Source organism: Rousettus aegyptiacus, unplaced genomic scaffold (genome assembly GCF_014176215.1).
Source record: "Rousettus aegyptiacus isolate mRouAeg1 unplaced genomic scaffold, mRouAeg1.p scaffold_m13_p_13, whole genome shotgun sequence".
Lineage (NCBI taxonomy): Eukaryota > Metazoa > Chordata > Mammalia > Chiroptera > Pteropodidae > Rousettus > Rousettus aegyptiacus.
Genome location: NW_023416288.1, coordinates 45,709,431 through 45,730,001, shown reverse-complemented (window position 1 = coordinate 45,730,001; position 20,571 = coordinate 45,709,431). Strand labels below are relative to the sequence as shown.

The following is a 20,571-nucleotide window of genomic DNA, read 5'->3' as shown; positions in this document are numbered from 1 at the left end:
GCCGGCCGCCGCCCCCCGGGCCGACAGTGGCTGCCGCCCGTGCGCCAGGCCCCCCGCTCGCTCCCCGCCTTCCCGGGCCACGCCAGGCCCCCCGCTCGCTCCCTGCCTTCCCGGGCCGCGCCAGGCCCCCCGCTCGCTCCCCGCCTTCCCGGGCCGCGCGCTTTCCCTCCTGGCGTCCGCCTCAACCCGCCGTCGCTGGCGTCCATGTGCTCCCGCCTGCCGCCTCCGCGCGTGGTGGCGGGGCTGCCCGGGCCGCTGGCGTCCTCACCCCCAGTGCCTGGCACGGGCCGTGCCGTGTGACATGCGGGAAACAAATGAGAACGAGCGATTCGCAAACACGCACAATGCCTACGCCTCACAGATCATAAAGAGATTGAGAACAACTTTCTAATTTAAATTAGCAAAGTTTGTAGAAATGACAGCGTTCGTTCGGGACGTGGGGCACGGGCTCCTCAGGGCAGTCGGGGGCGGGGAGGGTCCGCGTCTGGGGGCGACAACGGCCGTTGGTATCAAAAGTCTCGACAGCACCGAGTCGCTTACGCCTGCAAGGAGTCACGTTCGGGACACTCATTCCCTGCGTTTGAAGTTCGTCTAGGTTCCAGCCCGCGGCTGGCCGGCCCGAGATCAGCGACCTGGACTTCCTGCAGGAGATGCAGGAGCTGGCCGAGGACGTCTACGGAGTGATGGGCAAGGCGGCGAGCTTGCAGGCGCTTTGGGCGGAAAGATCCAAGAGCCCCGGCAAGTACATCCCACACCCTGTGGTCCCCGCCTGGGCCGGGCTGGGGCCGCCCGGGGCTGTGGGGCGCCGTGCGCCCCAAGCCCCGTTTACTGTTTACTCCTCACGGCTCTGACTTCCACCCCCGTGGACGCAGACGCGGCCCAGAGCCGAGGCGGGGTTGCGGGGTGGGGGTGGGCCCCACTGCCTACCCCGGGACAGTGCCCTGTGTGGCCTGGAGAGACTGCAGCTCATCCGACTTCACCTCTGCAGCTCTCCTGCCTCCCGCCTGCTCCCCCTCCCTCCTCCCCTTCCCTCCTCCCTCCTCCCTCCTCCCCCCGCGCCCCTCACTCCTGATTGCTGATTGAACTAATATGTCTGAAATTTTCTTTATTATAGATTCTTCTTATGGCGCCGGGTTTTTAGCCGTAAGTATCTTAACAAAAATTTGGAACATAGTCTTCAGAGACGTAATGTTTAACTTCAAAATCTGGTTCTAAACCTCATGGTTTCGTTTTTAGCAACACCACACAGGAGCCATATCTGAGAGCCGGAACCACGGAGGAGTGGGCGTGAAAGATGAGCTTTGTTTTCTCCCCCAGGGCTCTGGGTCTGGGGGCAGACACATGGATGGACAGACAGACGCAGATGCACACACGGACACACACACGGACACACGGACACAGACGCACACACCAGACACACACCAGACACGCACCAGACACATGTATACACACAGACGCACGCAGATGCACACGTGGACACACGAACACACACACAGAAACAGACACGGACACCCACTGGGACGCACACTGACAGACAGACACGCACACCGCACACGCGCATACACACAGACGCACAGACGCGCCTGGCCTGTAGTTTCTTATTCCAAGACTGTGTTGGCAAAATATCGCTTTAGCTCTAAGTTTTTATTTGCCTTTCTTCAGACTAAAATTCTGGGGTGTGCTGTCGAAACCGGCCCCGCGGGGGGCGGGGGGGGAGCGGAGGATTTCCGTGCAAGGAAGTGTTCACCGACTGGCCCCGTGTCAGTCCCGACTGCGTTCGGCTGCAGTAACAGGAACCCCCAACCCGGCAGTAGGCACTCCGTTTTTGTTCGTGCTTGAACAATCCTCCATTTATTTCCAAGATATTTCTCTGTCTTAGAAGTCGGTACAGCCCGTCACAGAGACGGACTCCTACCTCTCTTTCCTTGTTCGCGCTTTCACGGCACTAAAGAAAACCAGCCCAACGGAGTAGCTTACGGGTCCTCTGCGGACAATAGTCGCGTGTCAGGCGTAGTCTCTGCCACCAGAGGGTCTATGTTCCTACACCTCTGTACCCACTCGCAGTCGTTTAACTGATTAACAAAACTAAAAAGGGAACCTTGGTATTTTTTTCTGTCAGCTGGATCTCAATAAGACGGAGGAGGTGATATCGAAATTGGAGCAGCTTCACCAGCAGCCTCACGTCTGGGACCTCCTGCGCGCGCTGCCCGGGCTAGCCGCAGGCGCTGTCCCTGCCGACGACGGCGTCCGCAGCGCGGTTCACCTTCTCCGGGCGGTCTCGAAGTAAGTTAGAAAGGGAAGCGCAGCCGATCACAGGGGTGCGGGTTTTCCTCGCTCTTAATGGGAAAACAGTCGATACGAAACAAAAAATCTGGGGTGCAGTGGCTGGGACTGGCTTCTGCCACGGATCGACCCCATGTTACCTGAGTGTCACCTGTGAGGGCCTCGTCCCGTAGTGAGATTTCTGTGTTGTAATAACCCGGTCTTTTTTTTTTTCCCAGTTGAATTTTTTGCGTATAAACTTATTGTGTGAATATGGTATTTTATGAGTAAATGTTTATGTTCTTTTAAGATTTTTAACTGTGTTTATGACATCTGTTATCAGTGTGTTGCATGGGCCTCTCCCCTCCCCTCCGAGGCAGCTCTCACCACTGGGGTGTGTGCCCCAAAGCTCAGGGCGGTTCAGCCCCTGGCAGGACGGGCGTCCACACGCACGCACACGGGGCCCCACGGGGCAGCCAGGGCTGGGGCAGCGGGGCGGGTGGTCCGTGCCGGGGCCGGCTGAGTGCTTGCTGGTGCCCAGCTCCGAGGGCCCGAGAATTCTCAGTCCGAACGTGACTTTCAGGTCGTTACGAAGCTGCATCCGTCAGGGTAGGAAGGTGGGCTGGAATCTGACAGCTGTGGTTTGAGTCATAACTTAAATGTTCGCGCTCGGCGGGCGAGGTCCCCTCTGCGCTCCTGGCCGAGGCATGAATGTGAGCGGGGGTCGGTGACAGCGGCGGGGGGGGGGCAGTGGTGACGGCGGGGGCAGTGGTAGTGGGTGGCTCCTGCAGAGAGGCAGCGTCTGATGTAAGAGGATATTGGTGGCGGTTGCTGAACCACATCGGCTTCAGCGTTAGGGTCTACCTTTTACATCGGTGATGTGATATCTAGAAAATCCGCGTTTGTTTAGATAAATCTTTTTGCTCGTGGAACCAGTGTTCGGTGGCATTTCTTGTAACCCGGGGACGTCTTCGGGCTACGAGGATGCCACGGGCTTCCCTTAGCGAGAGGATCGAGGGATGTGACCGCTTGAAGCACAGCTTACGTATTGTTGGTCTTGCGTTGCGAAAACTTAGATGTGTTCCCACTTCGGTTAGGTGGGTTTTCTACCTTACAAGTTTAAGTATAATTATTGATGAAACATTGGTATTAAAAATCACACTAACACTGCGTGTGTGTGGACGCCCCGAGGTCCCTTGTTCCTTGAGAGTCTGGAGACCACTGACTGCACCCGGCAGCTCCGCCCGTGGGCCCGGGGCACGCGCATGCCCTGCAGCTGTCAGCCGGCCTCCGAACTCGACGTGGACTCGAGCGCTCGCTTGCTCCTCCGAGACGGCAGCCCCTTCGTGCCGTGGTGGCCTGACCGGGCAGAAGACACTCCTTGGTACAGCAGAAACTTGAGTTCTGTGTCCAAGGCAGAGAAGCCGAAGCGCCCAGGTGTTTTGTGGCAGGGACTGACTTGTGTTTCGCCTCTCGTCCAGGGAGTTGGGGTCGCACTGAAGCCACCACAAGTGCTGATGTGTAAATGGCCCAGCCGCATCCCGCAGCGGGCTGGGCCCGGTCGGTGGCGCGGTGCTAAGCCTGGAACCGTTTGCGTCCTGTGCCCACGGCAGCTCACGCCGCTTTGCTTGGTTCCAGGCTGTTAACGTCGCTGGAAGATTTGGGCTGGCTGCCGCTTGACCCCGCCTTTGCCAGGGTTTCCGAAATCGTGCTGAATGCGACCATTTCGACGCTGACATTCCTGCAGGAATGCGGAGCAGCGGCCACCGGTATGGGAACCCAAAAGCCACTGCGGAGTTTCGAGTGTTTCGCTAGTTAAATTTATCAGGGCTAAAAAGCTGGTCAAGGAAATGACGTAATTAAAATATAAACGTGCAAGAGGATCAGTTTCTGTTACTAAAAGATAGGAAAGTTTGGAAATCTTAACTGCATTCGACTTTCTACCATTGAAATTCTTCAGTTGTTCCCATAAGAATGTTATTTTTAATGAGAAAATAACTGATCTTAAAACCCTCTGACTGGCGTCCTGCGAGGTTGACCTCTCACTGGTGCTGCAGTTTAATCTTCCCCCTGTCCTGAGCGCCTGTCAGGGGGAACGGTGGGAGAAGCGGGGTGTGAGAGGTGCCGAGTGGGCAGCCGTCCCCAGGGACAGGAGTGGGACACTCAGCTCTGTTCCTGACTCAGGGCCACGTCCTCGTTTTTTCATCGATATCTATCTATCTGTCTGTCATCTATCTATCTATCTATTTATACAATCACGCATGCATATGTGAGCTGTACCGGGTGACAATCCGATGCACATGTGCACCGTGGAACAACTCCCACAACCCCACAGCCGAGTTAGCTAACACGCCCGCCACCGCACGCAGTTACCTTTCTGGGACCACACCTTACGTCTCTTAGCCATTTTGGGTGCACGACGCAGTTTTATTAATTATTGTCACCAGGCCGCGCGTTCGGGCTCCGGCACTTCCTCGTCTCATCACCGGAAGTTCGTGCCCTTCGCCCGGCACCTCAGCCCCTCGTAACTAACCGCTGTTCCGCTCTGTTTCGGGGTGTTAGTGTTTGACCTGTCAGCTGGAGCCGGGCATTTGACTTTTAATTCACTCTTTCCATTCTAAAAAGTGGAAGGCAGCGGGGTCCTGGAACTCACTGAGAAAGGACAGAGTTCAGGATGCGTGGATGGGCAACTTCAGTCGGTGACGCGGTTGGGCCGTTAGCCCGAGGCCATGGATGGGCCTGTCCCCCGCCCTCCGCACAGTGACGGGCTCCTGGGCACAGCGGTCAGAGACGAGAAATGAAGACAGTGGCCTCTAGCTTTGCAATGCTCTCCCGCAGCTCCGACTCACTGGCACGTTCATATAAAATCCCTTATTTTAAGTACATTCTTGACTGTACTCGTATTTCCAGCTGTAAGGTAAATGGACTGTCGCAGTTTGGAGGCTGTGGGAGAACCGGAGCTTCCTGACGATGACGAGTTATTGAAACCGAGGTCACCGGGAGATTCCAGGGAGGGAGGCGGCGTGCCCGCCTCCGCGTCCGGCTTCGCTCTGAGCAGAAGAGACCCAGGTCCTGCTGCCAGAACCCGCACCGCGGCTGCGCTGCCCCCGCAGACGCACTGGGAGCTCTGCTCGTCTGCGGGGTCCATGCCACGCTGAGGCGCCGGCAACGCGGGGGCCGCTGGGGGACCGGGGTGGGCGGGGGTGTCGTGTCAGGTGCTGCTCCACGACAGGACAAGTCTGGAAGGATCGTAGAAACCTCCACGCATGGCCATCTCATGACACGGGGCGGGGCAGAGGGAGCACGTGACCCCTGCGACCCCTGCGACGCCCCGCGCGGGCTTCTGTTTGTTTCTCTGGCTCGATCGTCCTCATGGCATCTGGTCCTCCTCTGCATCTCCTGTAGCAGAGAGGGCGGCGTCGCATTCTGAACTCCGTCTGACCTGCGTGCTGTTGAGACGGGGTCGCTGTCACTTAATGGTTGTCTTGCAGAATTGGGGTACAGCCTGCCGCTGCACAGTGTGCTGTGGGGACCCTCGGAAGGCCGGGGCTGACCTGGAATCCCGATTCGGATTCGATGACCTTCGTGCGGAACGAGTCCTGCTTGGTTAGATTTGACTGCTACACCCAACTTGAAATCATATATGAAATATTTTTCCGTTTAGCTTCCTCCGAGGCGTCTCCTTGTTATGAGGAAAACGTGGATTGGAAAGTCGTCAGTGATAATTATTTCACGTTTTTGAACAACGTGCTCAAGTCTCCAGTAGCTTCCATACCCAGGTAAGTTTTCAGAATTCAGCGGCCGGGTCTCGATTTGACTCTGGTCTTGAGTTTATTTTTTTTCTGATGCTAAAATGGTTCTATTACATTTGTAGGGTCATCGGTGCCATAAAGGAGCTTCTGACAGAGAAGTTTCACACCTCTGAGGATGAGCCAGCGAACTCTCTCTTATCATTTGTGGAATTTTTGGAGAAGTTATTGCCTACTTCTTTCTACTTATCTAGCGGTCCCAAATTCCATGACTCCCCATCTCTCGCTGAGACTATTTTAAATACAAGTTTATTGTGGACAAATCATTTAAAAAGTTCAGAGAGAGAGCCATCTGATACAACAGATACTTGGAAACATTTGGAATTTGGCAAAGAGGTGAATGAAAAAATGCAAACTCTCGACAAGAATGAGTCGAGATATATCTTGAGATTTATGGAATCAATACTTTTTAAAATTAACCCTAAGCTACTGGAATTGTGGACGTATGACATTTCAGAAGAAGAAAGAGCTAAATTGGAGATCTTGTCTGCGGTTTTAAATTTTTCTGTTCCAGAAAACGAGAGGATTCTTAGTCAAAGCTTCAACATTTCCCAGTTTTTCCATTCGGATTGGCCTAAATCGTCAGCTGTGAAAATGGATTTCGTTCATGTAAGTGAAGCTATAATAAGCAGCCTCTACGAACTTGGATTTCTGAGGCAGGAACAAGTCTCAGAAGCTCTGGACACCGTCTACACAGCGGGGAACGTGTCCCATCTTTTCTCTGAGCCACAGAAACAGGAAGCTGATACGCTTTCAACTCACGTATCTCTAAATGTCTTCGAGGACAAGGATTCGGCTCTACTTCTGCAGATGTTGTCTTCGTTTTACCGATGTATTTATAAATTCTCAAGCATTCAGAGCGGAGAGGCTTTACTCTCTTTCCTTTCACAAATCTCAAAGCACATTTCGGTTATCACAAAGCAATTTAATGCCCAAGACATCAGTCAAGCGCTTGCATTTTTGTACGAGACGACGGAGTTTCTCGGGGGCCTTTCTGAAGCGTCTTCTTGTCAGCAGCTGCTTGCGGTGTTTAACTTCCTGGAGCTTCGAGCCCAGCCATGGATGTCTGCGGGGGGCCCGGGATGGGAAGTGGTCCTCGCCACTCTGGCGGGCCTCCGACGGCTGCTCTCAGCAGACGAAGACTTTCGTGTGTCTTTGTTTTGGTACATGAACCAGCTCTTCAACAGCTCAGGAGAAGGCTTGCTGGGCAGTGAATGCTTTGCTTTGGATGGTAACAGCGTTTCCTTTGTGAATGACTCAGTAGATTGGGGTTCGACATTTCATTTTCGGTGGGCGCAAATTCTTTCAAACCTCTCCACAAATAGCAGCACGTTCAGCGAGTTTTCAGCTGTTCACTGTGCCGTGTCATGCCTTCAGATGTGGGCTGAAATCTGGGGCGGCATGGCGCAGATTCTGAAGGCGGACACGAACGTTTTCGCCCCTCTGCACGTTGGTCTCACTCGGCTTTTGGATGAACTGGAAAGAGACGTGAACGTTTCTAAGAGCTGCCGTGGACTATTTCCCACCCACCGCCCTGCTAGACTCATACTGGACCTACTTAAAAACATAAGTCAAGCCGATGGCCTCCATGACTGGGACAATTTTCTGGATCTCGGAGATCTCTGGGCAAGTGAAGAATTAGTTAGAGTAAAGTCACTTAACCTGGGCCAGATAGAGAAATCCCTCTTCGCCCTGGACGCCGCCCTGCGTCGGCGGCAGGCACGTCCATCAGACACGAGAGCAGGCGGAAGGTTCTTGTCCTCCCCACTCGGCGTGTTTGCTGCGTTAAGCGACGCCCCAAAAGACGTGGATGGGAATGCATGTTGGATAAATCACCTTCTTCCAAAAAATCTCACGAGTTACGGAGTGAAATTTGCAAGTATCGTCACCGACCTAAGAGAAACAATACTATTCCTTAGGAACATGTCACTTGACCAAGATCTGGTGTCTTGTGTGGCTGTTTTCCAAAATGCGACAGGGTTTATTCCAGAAGAGGGCTCATCGTACGCGAACCCTCTGCAGAGGACATTATGGATTCTGGCCGCGCTGAAGTCCACATTTTCCTCCGAGGACTCAATTCGTAGACTGAAAGGATGCGCTCGGTGGGTGGACACCGTAAACCAGCTGCATGTGGCGTATAATCCCAGTTTCTCACAAGGCCGACTTCAGGGTATTCCGAGGCACTTCAGAGATGTGGAAAACAAAATTAACTCTACGCTAAAACTTGTTACTTGGCTGTTGAATGTAATGGAACCTGATTGTTCATTGAATAAGTCAAACATAAATTGTGTGAATAGGTTTTTGAAAAATGTAAGCGACTTTCTACATGTTATACTCATTGCAGCCTTTGAAAAAGAAAAGATACCAAATTCTGAGATTTTATTAACTCTTTTAAATGATTCCACAAACCACGTAAGGAGGATTATAAACAACTTAACAAGAGACTTCGAATTTGCTTCTCAGTCGAACTGGAAACATTTTATTGAATTAATTCTAAGACCTGTAGAAGTGTCAGATGAAATTCCTAGCCAATTTCAAAATATTTGGCTGCATTTAGTTGCTCTAGGGAAGGAAATTAAAAAACTTGCGGAAGATATTTCCCTTAGCATTCTGGAAAATAACTCCTCTTCTAAAATGGAAAAGTTTTTAAATATATTTGCTACCAGTCCAAAGGAAAGGGATATAGGCAATTTAGGCAAGTCATTCTTTCATTTAGCTAGTTACCTCACTTTCAACTTATCTCATGATCTCCAAAATTCACCCAAAATCATTTTGCACGAAGTAGCGAAAGCTGTGGGTCTCGGTGTCCAGGTGATCAAGGGCGTGTTCGACTCCCTGATGCCCTCGACGCGTTCCGGATCCCCGGAAGGTAGCAGCCGGGCTTTGAAGACGGTCACTGGTCTCCTGCGAGCTCTCAGGAAGCCCGACCTTGACCTGCTGGTGGACCAGCTCGAGCAAATTGGCGACAGCCTCGTGGATTTCTTTAGGAATGTCAGCGGGCTGGGCACTGGCGGTTCAGGGGTCAACCTGCTCATTGGCCTGATGGAGAAACTAGTGGACAGCTCGCATTCTTGGGACGTTGGCCACCTGCTGAGGCTGTCACGCCTCTTCCCCAGAGAGGACGTGAGCGCCGTGGTGGACGCGTACTACGTCCTTCCTCACGCCGTGAGGCTCCTGCGGGGAGTGGTGGACAAAAACATCACGGGCACCCTGCAAGACGTCTACGACTTCACACTCCGTCACGGTGTGCGCATCTCCGGTGTCACCAAGGAAGACTTTGCTGCGGCGATCAAGGCTCTTCTGAACACCGTCAGGCTGGTGTCGGAGAAGCCCGGAGTCCTTGCCGAGGCTTTGACTTGCCTTCCTGTGTTGTGGTGCAGGAATCTCACCACGTCCGGGTTTCAGAACCCGAGGTCAGGAGCCTGCGGTCGCCTGGACCACACGTCTTCCTTTTATAGCAACGTGGCTAGTGCGCTTGACCGCCTCCACCTGGCTCCCCCGGGGGACGTGTCACAGTGTTCAAATGAAAGCTCACAGACGGAACTAACTAGAAGAATGGTCTGCGTCGTCCACGGGCTCCTAGACTGGAGCTCCATTTTCCTGGAGCTGTTTCGGGTCCTCCACACTGAAACTCCGCTTGGGAAAAGCGTGCGAGAATTTTGGCGTAAGGTGTTGCCGTTCGTCCCCGACTCTGGACTTTGTCCCAGTGGTCCCTTGAAGCAAGTGGCTTTGCAAGTCATAGAAAAATTAAAAGATGTCAACTTTACCGAAGTTACATCAGATGAAAACGTTTTCGGTAAACTAGCTAGTTTAAGCAAGATCCTCAACGTTAATGACACTACGGAGGCATCTGTCAGAGGTATTTCTGTAAATCTGGAAAGGATAATGAAATTGCTTTCTGGGGATCAGAACCTAGAAAATAGTACTCAGTCTCTGCTCTCTCCACTCACGACGTTTCTGAATGCGGACTTTACAGGCAGGGACTTAGAAGCATTATCGAGTTCTATGAAAAGCAGAGCACCTTATGACTTGCAAGAGCCGTGGCCCGATTTTGAGCAAATCACGGAAGATCCGAATTATGACATAAAGATCAGAGCCCTTAACAATGACATTCAAATGATGAATTCAGAGGCTCTTCAAAACGTAACACAGCGACTCGTCCATTTTTTAGAAAGTCTCAATTCATCATCAGCAGAGGCGTTAGAAATTACTAAAGGTTTTCTATCCGTCACCAAAAACTGGCTTTGTAAATATGCAGATGGAGACTATGCAAGAATGATACAGACATTATGTCTCATGGCCAACGAGAGTTCAACCGATGATCTAGCTTTGTTGGCTAAAGCTATCACTACCTTTGTGGGTTACCTCGAAAACATTCCTAGAGAAGGTGATATCAACAATGGCCTTCTCAGCCAACTGGTAGACCCAGAAGAGAGCACTAATTTCTCAGTTGTTCAGTCGCTGTTAGAAAGCTCCCTAATTAATTCAATCAATAACGTAGCTGGGAGCTCTCAAGAAGCAGCCCGGACTCTAAGTGACAGTGACCTTCAGATAATGAATGCCATTAACCTCCCCTTGAACCGAACGCGGTCAGAAGGGGGAGAGGGAATAACCCTCCCTCCGGGAAGCAGACTGCGGCTGGTGGCACAGCTTTTGAAAACCTTCTTTTTACGAGAGCAGCGTCCTGTGAACAAGACGTCTCAGCTGGGGGTGGTCGCGGAGCAGAGGTGAGTGTGCGGCTGCGAGGCGGGCCGGCTGTCACATGTGGCCGCCCGCCTCGCTCCCGGGGGGCGCACGTGTCAGCATTAGCACCTGCACCGGGCATCCCCAGACGCCCTCCGAAGCGAATTCGGTGTTAATGGCCGTTTTATTAAGGTAGCAAGGTAAAGTAATTTTGATGGTTGCCATCCATATAAACCCAGCCCTTGGCAATTAGTCACTTATTATGCTTTCATATGTTTTGGGCTATAAAATTAATTTTGAAATTATATTTTATATGGAACTGAAAAATGAGTTTTTATATATGAACATGCACATACATCATGGTCATAATTAGAATTAACGTAATAACCGTTTCATCGCAAGTGAGGGGTTTAAATAGTTTCATTCCAATTACTCTACTGTGATGTTTATATTTGGAATTGATGACATTCCCAAAATTTAAAGCCGATGGTCACATTACGTGTTTTTCGTCTAACGTTTTCCTCCCTTTCGGAACTCGCCGGTGAGGAGGCGGGAGCGAAGTTCCGCCGACCGTGATGTCGGCATCAGTCCGGGCTCGGCCCCTACGTGCAGCCTGAGGTCACGGGGGCCGTGCTGGGGCGCGTCGTCCCCAGGGCGTCCTCAGCCCTCGGGGGGCCTGCACCTGCTCAGGCCAGCCCTCCGGGACCACGTCCTGCGGCGGCGTGGCCAGCGGCCCCTTCCGTGCCCCACTCCCGTGAGGGGGCCGGCTCTGTACCCCATCCAGACTGGGGGTGCGCGGGGCGGGCGCCCGAGCGGCCGTCCGTGTGGCCGTGCGACCCTCCCCGGGGCCGGCGGGAGCGCGCGCGGTTTGCGGGGACTGCGGACTGCGCACGCGCCGCCGCGCTCGCCTGGGTCCGCGCGGCCGCCCCGCGTTCGTTCACGCGGAGGGCGCGGCTCTCTGGGTGTCAGGTTTGAGGCGTCGGGATGAGATGTCCTGTGGGGTTCCGACGCTCTTTCCATCGTTTGGAAATATTTCCATTACGTGATTTTCCTCTGCGGTGATCTTCAGTAATGTGACCGCGGGAGAGAACATCGCGCCGGGACTAGGAGAGGAGCCCGGGGAGGCGGCCGTGCCGCGCGCCCTCGGCCCGCGCCCCAGCCTCGAGGACGACCTGGAGGGCCTGGCCGCGCTGGCGGAGCACTGGCAGAGAGTGTCGCTGACGGACGCGAGGTGAGGAGACGCGGCCGCGGGTCTCCTGGCTCAGGAGCGCGTGAGGCTGACGAGGCCACAGGGACCCGGGTTGGCCCCGCCCCCGGCCCGGCCCCGCCCCGCCCTGGCCCCGCCCCAGCCCCGGCCCCGCCCCCATCCTGCCCCCACCCCCAGGCCTGGCCCCGCCCCGGCCCCGCCCCCGGCTCACTCCGCGAGTCGGGCCGCTCCTTGCACTGCTCGCCTCCTTAGACGCCACTCAAATGCAATTCGAACCTATTCAGAAGTTTCAGTAGTAAGTGGTCTTCAGAAGTAAAAGCCTTTTATTTTAGTCACTTGACCCAAGACTACGTCTTTAAACGGCCCTGGCGGCCGAGCGCCCTGCGTGGGACAGGCGGGGGGGACTGTGAGGCGCGCGCCTCGCACGGAACACGGAGCTGTCGCGGCGGCCGAGCCGGGAGGGCCCGGCGCGCTGGCTCCCGCCCTTGCCGGAGCGGACCCCACGGGCGGCTCACCCTCGGCCCGGCCTGCTGGGCGTGGGTGGTGGACCGAAGCCCGTTCTCTGGGCCCCTGCCTTGTAGGTTGTGGGGCTCGGAGTGCAGGATGAGTTCTGTTCCCGCACAGACACTGCGTTTAAGCCGATTACCCATCCCTAACCCCAGTGGGAATAGGGCCCGTGTGCTTCAGAGGACATGGGCAGTCTGGTGGCCACCCAGCCCTGAAGCTCTGCCGCCCTGCGGGTCACGGGCGCAGACTGTGCGACCCCCGGGGGGCAGCGCCCCCCCCCAGCCCCCACAGGCGTGGGGCCCACAGACGCCACCTCACCGCCGTTTCTTCTCTTCCCAAGTGTTGCCGACATGTGTCAGGGCCGCGGGTGGAGAGTGAAGATGCTCCTGCTCCGCACACTCCTCATCTTCGCAGGTGGGTGCTGGGTGCCCCGCGCCCGCTTCAGGGCCCGGCTGCCGGCCCACGGGCAGGCCGCCTCCGAGCCTCTTTAGAGTGGCTCACAGCCTCCTTACCTGGCTTCCTCCGGCCCGGCCGCCCCCTCCCATTTTCTCCCGCCCCCTCCCTGTGGCCGGGACATGGGACAGGAAGTGGACAGAGCCCCTGCACGTGCGGTGAGCCCCCATGGACCGCGCATCTGGGGGCAGGAGGGCCCGGCCCGGCGTTGGGGGTACACGAGGCCCGAGTTCGTGTTCTGACGGGCAGGCTTGGGGGAGGGGCAGCTGCAAGGTGGGGGTGCACGTGGCGTTGGGTGCTGGGGACATGGGGAAGGAGATGGAAGGTGGCCGTGTCCCTCAGGGAGAGAGCCCTGGCCTCAGAGGAAGGCGGGCTGTGGGCCAGGGAGGGGACCTGTGGGAAGCTGGGCGGAAGCCTTGTGAGACCCGAGGGTGCCGGGCGGAGGAGCTGGGCGCTGCTGGGACAGAGCGGGTGCCCGAGAGTCGTGTGAGGAGCAGGCAGGACGCAGCCTCTGAGGGGTGCGGGCCGGGCGCCCAGATCGGCGTGCGTGTGAGCTCCCCACTTCCGAGCCAGCATGTTCGAGAGTGAAGGGCAGTGCTCACGCGCACCCGCTATGGCGGGTGGGAGCCGGGCCGTCCCGGGTGGACGGGGCAAGGGGACCCGCCTGAAGGGGCGCAGGAGGCCGGGCCGGAGGGGGCGGCGGGGGAGGGGCATCACAGGCGGAAACCTGAGTCATCGCGTCCGGGACTCGCAGGGCGCGCTTTCCCCGCAAACCTCCACCTCCATCGTGACAGCCCGAGCACCCTCTGTGCACCCCGTTCGTCTGGGAAATGTACGAAATGCGGCTGAAGGCAGTGTGGTTTACTGGTCACGGCCCTGTGTTTCCTCTGGCAGAAAACCCTTCCTTGGCCAAGGACGTCGTCTGCGCCGCCCGGAGCTGCCCACAAGGCGGGCTCAGGCAGTGCGTCCTGTGTGCCCTGCACGTGGCCACCGTGCTGAGCGACCACTTCCAGGTTTGTCGTCTCTGACATTGCCGCGGGCTCCGTGTTCGTTGTGATCGGCCCGTGCGAGGCCAACCCGCGGTCCTAAGCTTGCTGGCCAGTCCTGAACACTGAGTGGCCACGCCGTGCCAGGGACGCGGGGGCTGGGGGGTGCAGCTCGCACCCCCCTTCCCCCCAGGGTGTCACAAAGGGGTGCTAGGGTGACGGCACGTCCCTGGAGGGCCGGCTGCTGAATTTTCAGGAATTTCGTGAGCTGGTCCTTAAACACAGACATCATCAAAAACCCAGCGGCAGAAACATCTGATCACACGCGCCATGTCAGGAACGGCAGTGGAGACTCGAGACCCAGCGGCGTGTCGGCTTGTTTTCTGGCCGCCTGCCCTCGAGGCCATCCGTGCCGTGTCCACAGGCCGGCCGGGTCCCAGCCCAGCTCCACCTAGTGCCCGCCTGTGACTTCGGGGGCAGCGGGGTGGGGGGGATCGTTTTCCCCAGAGACGAGCTCTTCACGGCCGAACAGCCCATCGTGGGTTCCGGAGGGCTGACCGTGCGGGCGGCGATCGGAGTTCTTCCCAGAGTCCGTAGCTCGGTGGCGGCCAGGGTGGCAGGCTCCTCTCAGCTGACTGGGACATGTGCCCAAAGCGCCCATGCAAGGCCCCCAGCTCGCCTGGGTCCGAGGCGTGACTTTTATCTGACCCACTCACCTGGGGCCCGTGACACTGGTTCACGCGGCAGGGACCGTGGGGACATTCGAGACACCTGCCGTTCCTCTGGTTCAGCTTTGAATGCTGATTGCTGCGCCCATGTCACAGTAATGTCATTGGCTCGCACGTCCGGCGAGCACTGGGCTTTCACAGGAAGGAGAGAAAGATGACGCCAGCGGCCGGCCACACTCCCACGGCACCGAGACGGCCTCGCCCGGAACCGGGCAGGGCAGGGACACTGGTCCTCAGTGGGGGGGGTTAGGGGGGGCGTGGTCTGTGGGGTCGCCCTCACAGCGCAGGGACACTGGTCCTCAGTGGGGGGGGGGCGTGGTCTGTGGGGTCGCCCTCACAGCGCAGAGACACTGGTCCACAGTGGGGGGGGGCGTGGTCTGTGGGGTCGGTCTCACAGCACAGGGACACTGGTCCTCAGTGGGGGGGGGCGTGGTCTGTGGGGTCGCCCTCACAGCGCAGGGACACTGGTCCTCAGTGGGGGGGGGGGCGTGGTCTGTGGGGTCGCCCTCACAGCCCGCCGTTTGTCATAAGCACCTTGATTTGCTTGGAGCATCCAATCTGCAGCTCTGGGTTGCGCAGATCGTCGTCAGGTATCGAGCGTGGATAAATATAAAAGCCCCGAGAGATGATCCGGGTGCTGCGCGAAGCTCGCGGTGATAAAACGGGCCCGATCCTCCCGCTCGCTGCTCCGAGACTGTATTTATAGCCACGTTATTACGATTGTCAGGGGTTCTGGCTGGGAACAGGTGAGCGTTGAGGAAAAGCAGGTTCCCCTTTCCGATGACGGGAACAGGATGGCTTATCGTAGGGTGCAGAGCTTCGAGGCCGGGTCTGTGGCTCAGGGTCAGGAGGGTGAAGCCTTCCGCACAGACCCTTTGCGGGCTGCGGGGCGGAATGCGCCCCGTGCCCCAGGACGAGCCGAGTGGGGGGCGCACAGCAAGCACACTGCCATTTCAGTTTTTCTTACCTAAAAACATTCCGGTACGGTTTTGTCAGCATCGAGCTGAGACTCCCCTGGAAGCCAAAGTCTCAGCTGATTGAGCTGAGACGATGGAATTTCAGGTGTCGACTCCTGACGGGGTCCACTGTGCTCTGAAGAGCAGGACACTGCGGGAAGGACCCGATCGGGGTCAGAAACACATTCCAGAAACGACAAGTGCCCAGCGAGCCCGGACACCCCTGCTCGGAGCCGCACTGGGTCCCCGCGGTGCCTGGACGCGCACACGCGTCCCTAACCACGCGCACCCCCGTGTGTCCCCCAGGAGCTGGCGCGGGCGTGGTCCTCGCCCCCCGAGCCACGCTGTGTGCGTCTTCGCGGGCGCCTGTCCAGCGCCTGGGGACGCTTCCGGAGCGGCCTGGCGGACGCCGGCCAGCGGGGCTGCGAGTGCCGGCCGGCGCTGGACGCGGTGGGGCGGCGCGTGCACAGGTGCGTGAGCTGGGGCCCCCGCCCTCCCCCGCCCCGAGGACGTGTCTGGCAGGAGCACACTGACGTCACCTGCGCGTCGACGCGGACGTTTCTGAGCCCCGCCGGGGTCTCCGTGGCTTTATGCCTTCTGTTGCAAGGCGTCCCGAGGCCTCCGTGCTGGGGGTCAGGGTGACGCTCAGGGTGTCCCGGGTGTCTGCGGGGACAGCGGGCACTCTTCCGGCGACTTCCGGTTGCTGGGGCAGCCTCTGCTGTGTTCTCGCAGTGTGAGCCGGCGGCAGGGACACTGGCCCCTGGTGCTCTGGGGCGGCTCCTTCCCAGGGGCACCCGCCCACCCAGCTCCCGGGCCCGGCCCCCCCGACACCCCGGGACCGTTCTGTCCATTTTTCTCATTTATGGGGAGCCCCGTGTGCCGCATCCCCTGTGACGTCCCTGGGGCGCACGTCTGTGGGCGTGATGCCCATGGTGCTCACGCACGGGGGGTGGGGGGAGACGCGGCGCCCGGCCCCGGGGGACTTCAGGGCACTGTGTTCTCCTGGCCGCTCCTCTCCTGGGGACTCGCTCTGACGCCGTTTCTCATGCTTCATTTTGCCTGAATTAGCTTTAATTTTTTGCCATTTCAGGTTGGCCCAAAGCCTTGAAAAGACTTTGTTTTCCGGGAACCCAGTTTTGACTTTCCTTAGCAATTTCACAGTAACTGCGGGTAAGTACGTGGTTTCTCCCAGTCTGCGTGATGAAAAATTAAATTCAGTTTCTCGCACAAATCTATTGTCAAAACAAAACAAGGGAAGAGGTGGGCGGCTGTGGTCACAGGCGAGGGCTGGCCCGACGTCGTTGGGCGAGGGGCAAGGGGGACGAGCTCCTGCGTCCGGCGCCCGCCCTGGCCCTGTGTCCCAGGACGAGCTGCCCGCAGGCCTTGTCTTCAGGCTGTGCGGTTTGCGTTCCTGGCAGTGCTAACGGGCCAGGTCCGGCCAGTGCGTAGACGACCCTCCTCTAGTTAGAAGAGGGAGCCAAGTGGCCCCGCGGGAGGCGCGACTCCCCCGCGGCACTGGTCACCGGTCCCCGCGAGGGCCGCTTTCTGGAGGAGGAGACCCCAAAGCGCATGGGTGCCGGGGGGCGGGACGGGGTTCACTCCATGCCCAGCGCGGCCCGCGCGAGGCCCCCCGAGGACTGGCCGCGGCGTTGCTTGTGTTCGTTCGGGCGTCGAAGCCAGAGCGCGTTCTTACGGCCAGTGATAGACCGAACGTCCTTCCCGTCACTGTTTTCCAGCCGTGAAAGTGAAGGACGTGATGGGGAACGTCACCAGGCTGGCGGAGGAGCTCCGGTCTTTCGCCCACGTCTCAGACGAAACCATCGGCAGAGTCTTGGAAGCAGACATTTCCCACGCGCCGGTGCGAGCTGCCTCTCTGACACCCGGCAGGCCGTCGGGCAGCCCGGGGCTGCTGGCCGCCTCACCCCCTCCCTCTCCTCCCCTCCCAGGGCTGGCGGGGGGAGGGCGCCCTGTGCAGATGGCGTCGCCGGAGGCTGACAGGGCATGAACGACACTGAGCTCGGCAGCCGAGGGCATCGCCGTCCGGCGCCACCGCCTCGGGGTCTTTAATGTCATAACGTCACCTTCGCCAGGGTTAGCAAAGATAAAGTTAATGCTATTTACTTTAGCGATTCCCAACTCTGGTGCGGGACATTCAGAGTTGGTTCAGAAAGGGTTCAGAAAGGGTTGCAGAATTCTTAAAAATAGGCAAAAACAAAATAAGAATATCTAAACACCAACAATGGCTGAGCCCCAGTCGACATTTGGTTCCATGTGGGTCCCAGTTAATCAGGGCTCGGCCCGGGGTGGCTGGGGGCGCTGTCCGGGGTGCGGGTCAGCAGCTGGCCAGCAGGGCGGGGCGTGGTCAGGCTCCTGATTTCCAGTCCGTGGTGCTGCCTCCTTCCGCGAGCGGCCACCAGGGGTCACTGGCGTTCCGTCGTGGGAGGCTGTGCCCGCTGAGGCCCGTGTGGGAGGGGACACTGCCCAGCACGTGGCCGTCCGCTGTGTCCCTCGGCCGCCTAAGGAGCTGGACAGGCCGTTGGAAGGGTAGTAAAAAAAGGTCGCATTCTGTGCTTCAGATAAGTAGAGGTTCTTTGCTCTGATAGAGAACAGTGACCCCCAGGGACCCCACGAGCCTGCAGACGCCGGGGCCTGTCCAGATAGCCGTCTGGGCGTGGCCGGCCACACACGGGACCCTGTCCTGAGTCCTCAGAAAGGGCAGATTACTGGAAAGTCAGATAATTATGCAGATTTTAGAAGCATTTGCATTTAAAACGTTTGACTTGGCCTGGGTGAAGGCTCAGCGTTTTGGGGGCTGTTTCGGGGTCTGTCTCTGAGTCTGGCGGCCGCACGCCCCAGGCGGCTCATGCCGGTCCATGTCCCTTGGACAGGTTCTCTGGAGCGCCCTCACAGCGGCCTTGTCTGCACGCTGTGACCGGGAGACCCTGCGCCTCCTGCTGGCTGTGCCTGGGCCCGCGGCGCGGGAGCTGTGCAGCCTGCCTGGGGCCGGCACATACGCCCTGGTGGTGACAATGGCCCGGAACCTGGACCTACGGAGCCTCGTCTACAAGGTAGGGGGGCGGCCGCCGGGGCCCGCAGCGGCTTAAACGACCAGGACGGGCGATGGCCCGGCCCGCATGGGGTTTGCGTCCCAGGACGGAGAGGGGGCAGATGACGGGGTCAGAGGGCGTCGACGTCGCTGAGCCAAAGCTGAGCCCCGACCCCTGACTCTGCCCGTGGCCTGGGGAAGCCGCCACGCGCCGAGGGCGAGGAGACCGTCTCACGCGTGCGGGCGGTGGGGTTTCGCCTGCTTCTCGAGTTTCCTCCTCGGGTCCTTCAAAGACGGGGAGAAAGCAGTCTGACATGATTCGAATCTTAGCGACGGACCCCGTTCGTGCCTGGCTCAGGGTTGAACGATGCGGGGACAGCTGGCCTTCCGCGCTGCACGCACAGACGCCCCCGGATCCCGCGCAGTGGGGCCGCGGCGAGGGCCGGGCGGCGCTCACCCCCGGCTGTGCTTCCCTTCGAGGTGCTGGTGCCGGAGGACGCCAAGCGCGTGCTCAGCTCCCTGCTGGACGTCGTGTCCGGGCTCGGCCGCCTGCTCCCCAAAGCCGGCCGCGCCCTCGAGCTCCTCCCTGAGTTTCTTCGCGCGTCGGAGATCTCAGCCTTGCTGGACGTGGCTGGCGCGCCCCAGGTGTGTGTTGACGGGGAGACGCTCAGGTGTGGGGGGCCACGTTCCTTTCGCCTGCATTTCTCCTCTGACTCCAACGTTGGCCCGAGACCACAAAATACAGGACAGCGGCACCTCGAACGCCGCGGGGCGACAGTGGCAGAGGGCAGGCCCGGCATCTCCCTGAAGCCCGCAGGGGAGGCTCTGGCCTGCACCCGCCGTGGGGTGTCTGCGGTGCGGCCGTGCGCCCCGTGACGTCGGGAACCCCCAAACCCCTTGTTAGCACGCACGAGATTCCAAGTAAACTGCTTGCAAACACCTTGAAACGCTTATGTACACACAAGTAACTGGCTTACAGATGACGGGTCGTTTCTGCACAGACAGACACACCTGAATGAGGTCAGCGGCGTGAGCCTCGTTCTGCCGAGCGCAGCCCGCGGGGGCCCCAGGGGAGAGCAGCTGTGTGCGGAGCCCCCGGGGCCGCCGCTGAGCCGCGACACCTCTTGGCCTCGCAGTTCATCACTGGACAGACCGCGGGGTTTGCGGGCGCGCGGGCAGCGCTGTCCTCTCCTCGTCCTGCGGCTGCAGCGATGCGCGCGCCGCCCGGGGCGGGAGCGCGCAGTGGGGCCGCGCCGGGGCCGCCAGTGTGGCCCGGCCGGTGGAGACGGCGCGCGGCCTCGCCCCGCGTCCGGGTCGCTGACGTGCACTCCCCACCCGTCCCCAGGCTCCACATGGCGGCCGGGAGGACTCCTCTGCCTTCGGCTCCTTCCAGTCTGTGATGAAGATGGTTTGCAAGGAGCAAGAGCCTTTTTTCAGCAACTCTCACACGTTTCTCGACTTGCCCAGAGTCGGCGAGCTCCTGGGAGGGGACCGAGGGAAGTTCCACATTCCCGAAGACTCAAGTAAGGACACAGCAAGTGACTCGCGTGGGGCGTTTTGCCTGTGGAGACAGGCCCCGCCTCGGTCGCCGCGCCCTGTCCGGGCGGACGGCGGCAAGGGACGTCCCGCGCCGCGCTCTGGCCTCTGACCTTCCTGGTCGACGAGGCCCCCGAGTGCCGCCGCGGCAGCTGTGCGAACGGGCGATCGTGTCTGATCCCAAACTGGTCTTGCTGCCGTCCCTAACAAGGTCGTACTTTAAAGCATGAGGGGTCAGAACACCAGGAAGACTCTGCGGTCCACGCTCTGAAATTCGTTATGCAGTCAGGCTCTTCATTTACATTTTGTGGAATTATTCCTCTAGATTTACAGTACTTTTTGAATAACGAGAACTTATTTTTATTTTCAAATGAAAATGAAAACCCTCTGCTTCAGGA

At 58.5% G+C, this 20,571-nt stretch overlaps 1 protein-coding gene across 1 annotated transcript in view; it reads left to right on the top strand.

Annotated features, from left to right (window-relative positions):
* Positions 1–20,571, top strand: part of ABCA13 (ATP binding cassette subfamily A member 13) — a 93,138-nt gene that overhangs the window by 12,613 nt on the left and 59,954 nt on the right. Inside the window, exons 4-19 of the mRNA XM_036230216.1 lie at positions 587–738; positions 1,115–1,143; positions 2,120–2,283; positions 3,901–4,031; positions 5,927–6,041; positions 6,137–10,798; positions 11,824–11,985; positions 12,809–12,882; positions 13,816–13,934; positions 14,332–14,466; positions 15,898–16,061; positions 16,682–16,761; positions 17,328–17,449; positions 18,480–18,659; positions 19,118–19,282; positions 19,983–20,160. Of these exons, the coding sequence (XP_036086109.1) occupies positions 587–738; positions 1,115–1,143; positions 2,120–2,283; positions 3,901–4,031; positions 5,927–6,041; positions 6,137–10,798; positions 11,824–11,985; positions 12,809–12,882; positions 13,816–13,934; positions 14,332–14,466; positions 15,898–16,061; positions 16,682–16,761; positions 17,328–17,449; positions 18,480–18,659; positions 19,118–19,282; positions 19,983–20,160 (6,632 nt within the window). The remainder of the gene's footprint in view (positions 1–586; positions 739–1,114; positions 1,144–2,119; positions 2,284–3,900; positions 4,032–5,926; positions 6,042–6,136; positions 10,799–11,823; positions 11,986–12,808; positions 12,883–13,815; positions 13,935–14,331; positions 14,467–15,897; positions 16,062–16,681; positions 16,762–17,327; positions 17,450–18,479; positions 18,660–19,117; positions 19,283–19,982; positions 20,161–20,571) is intronic.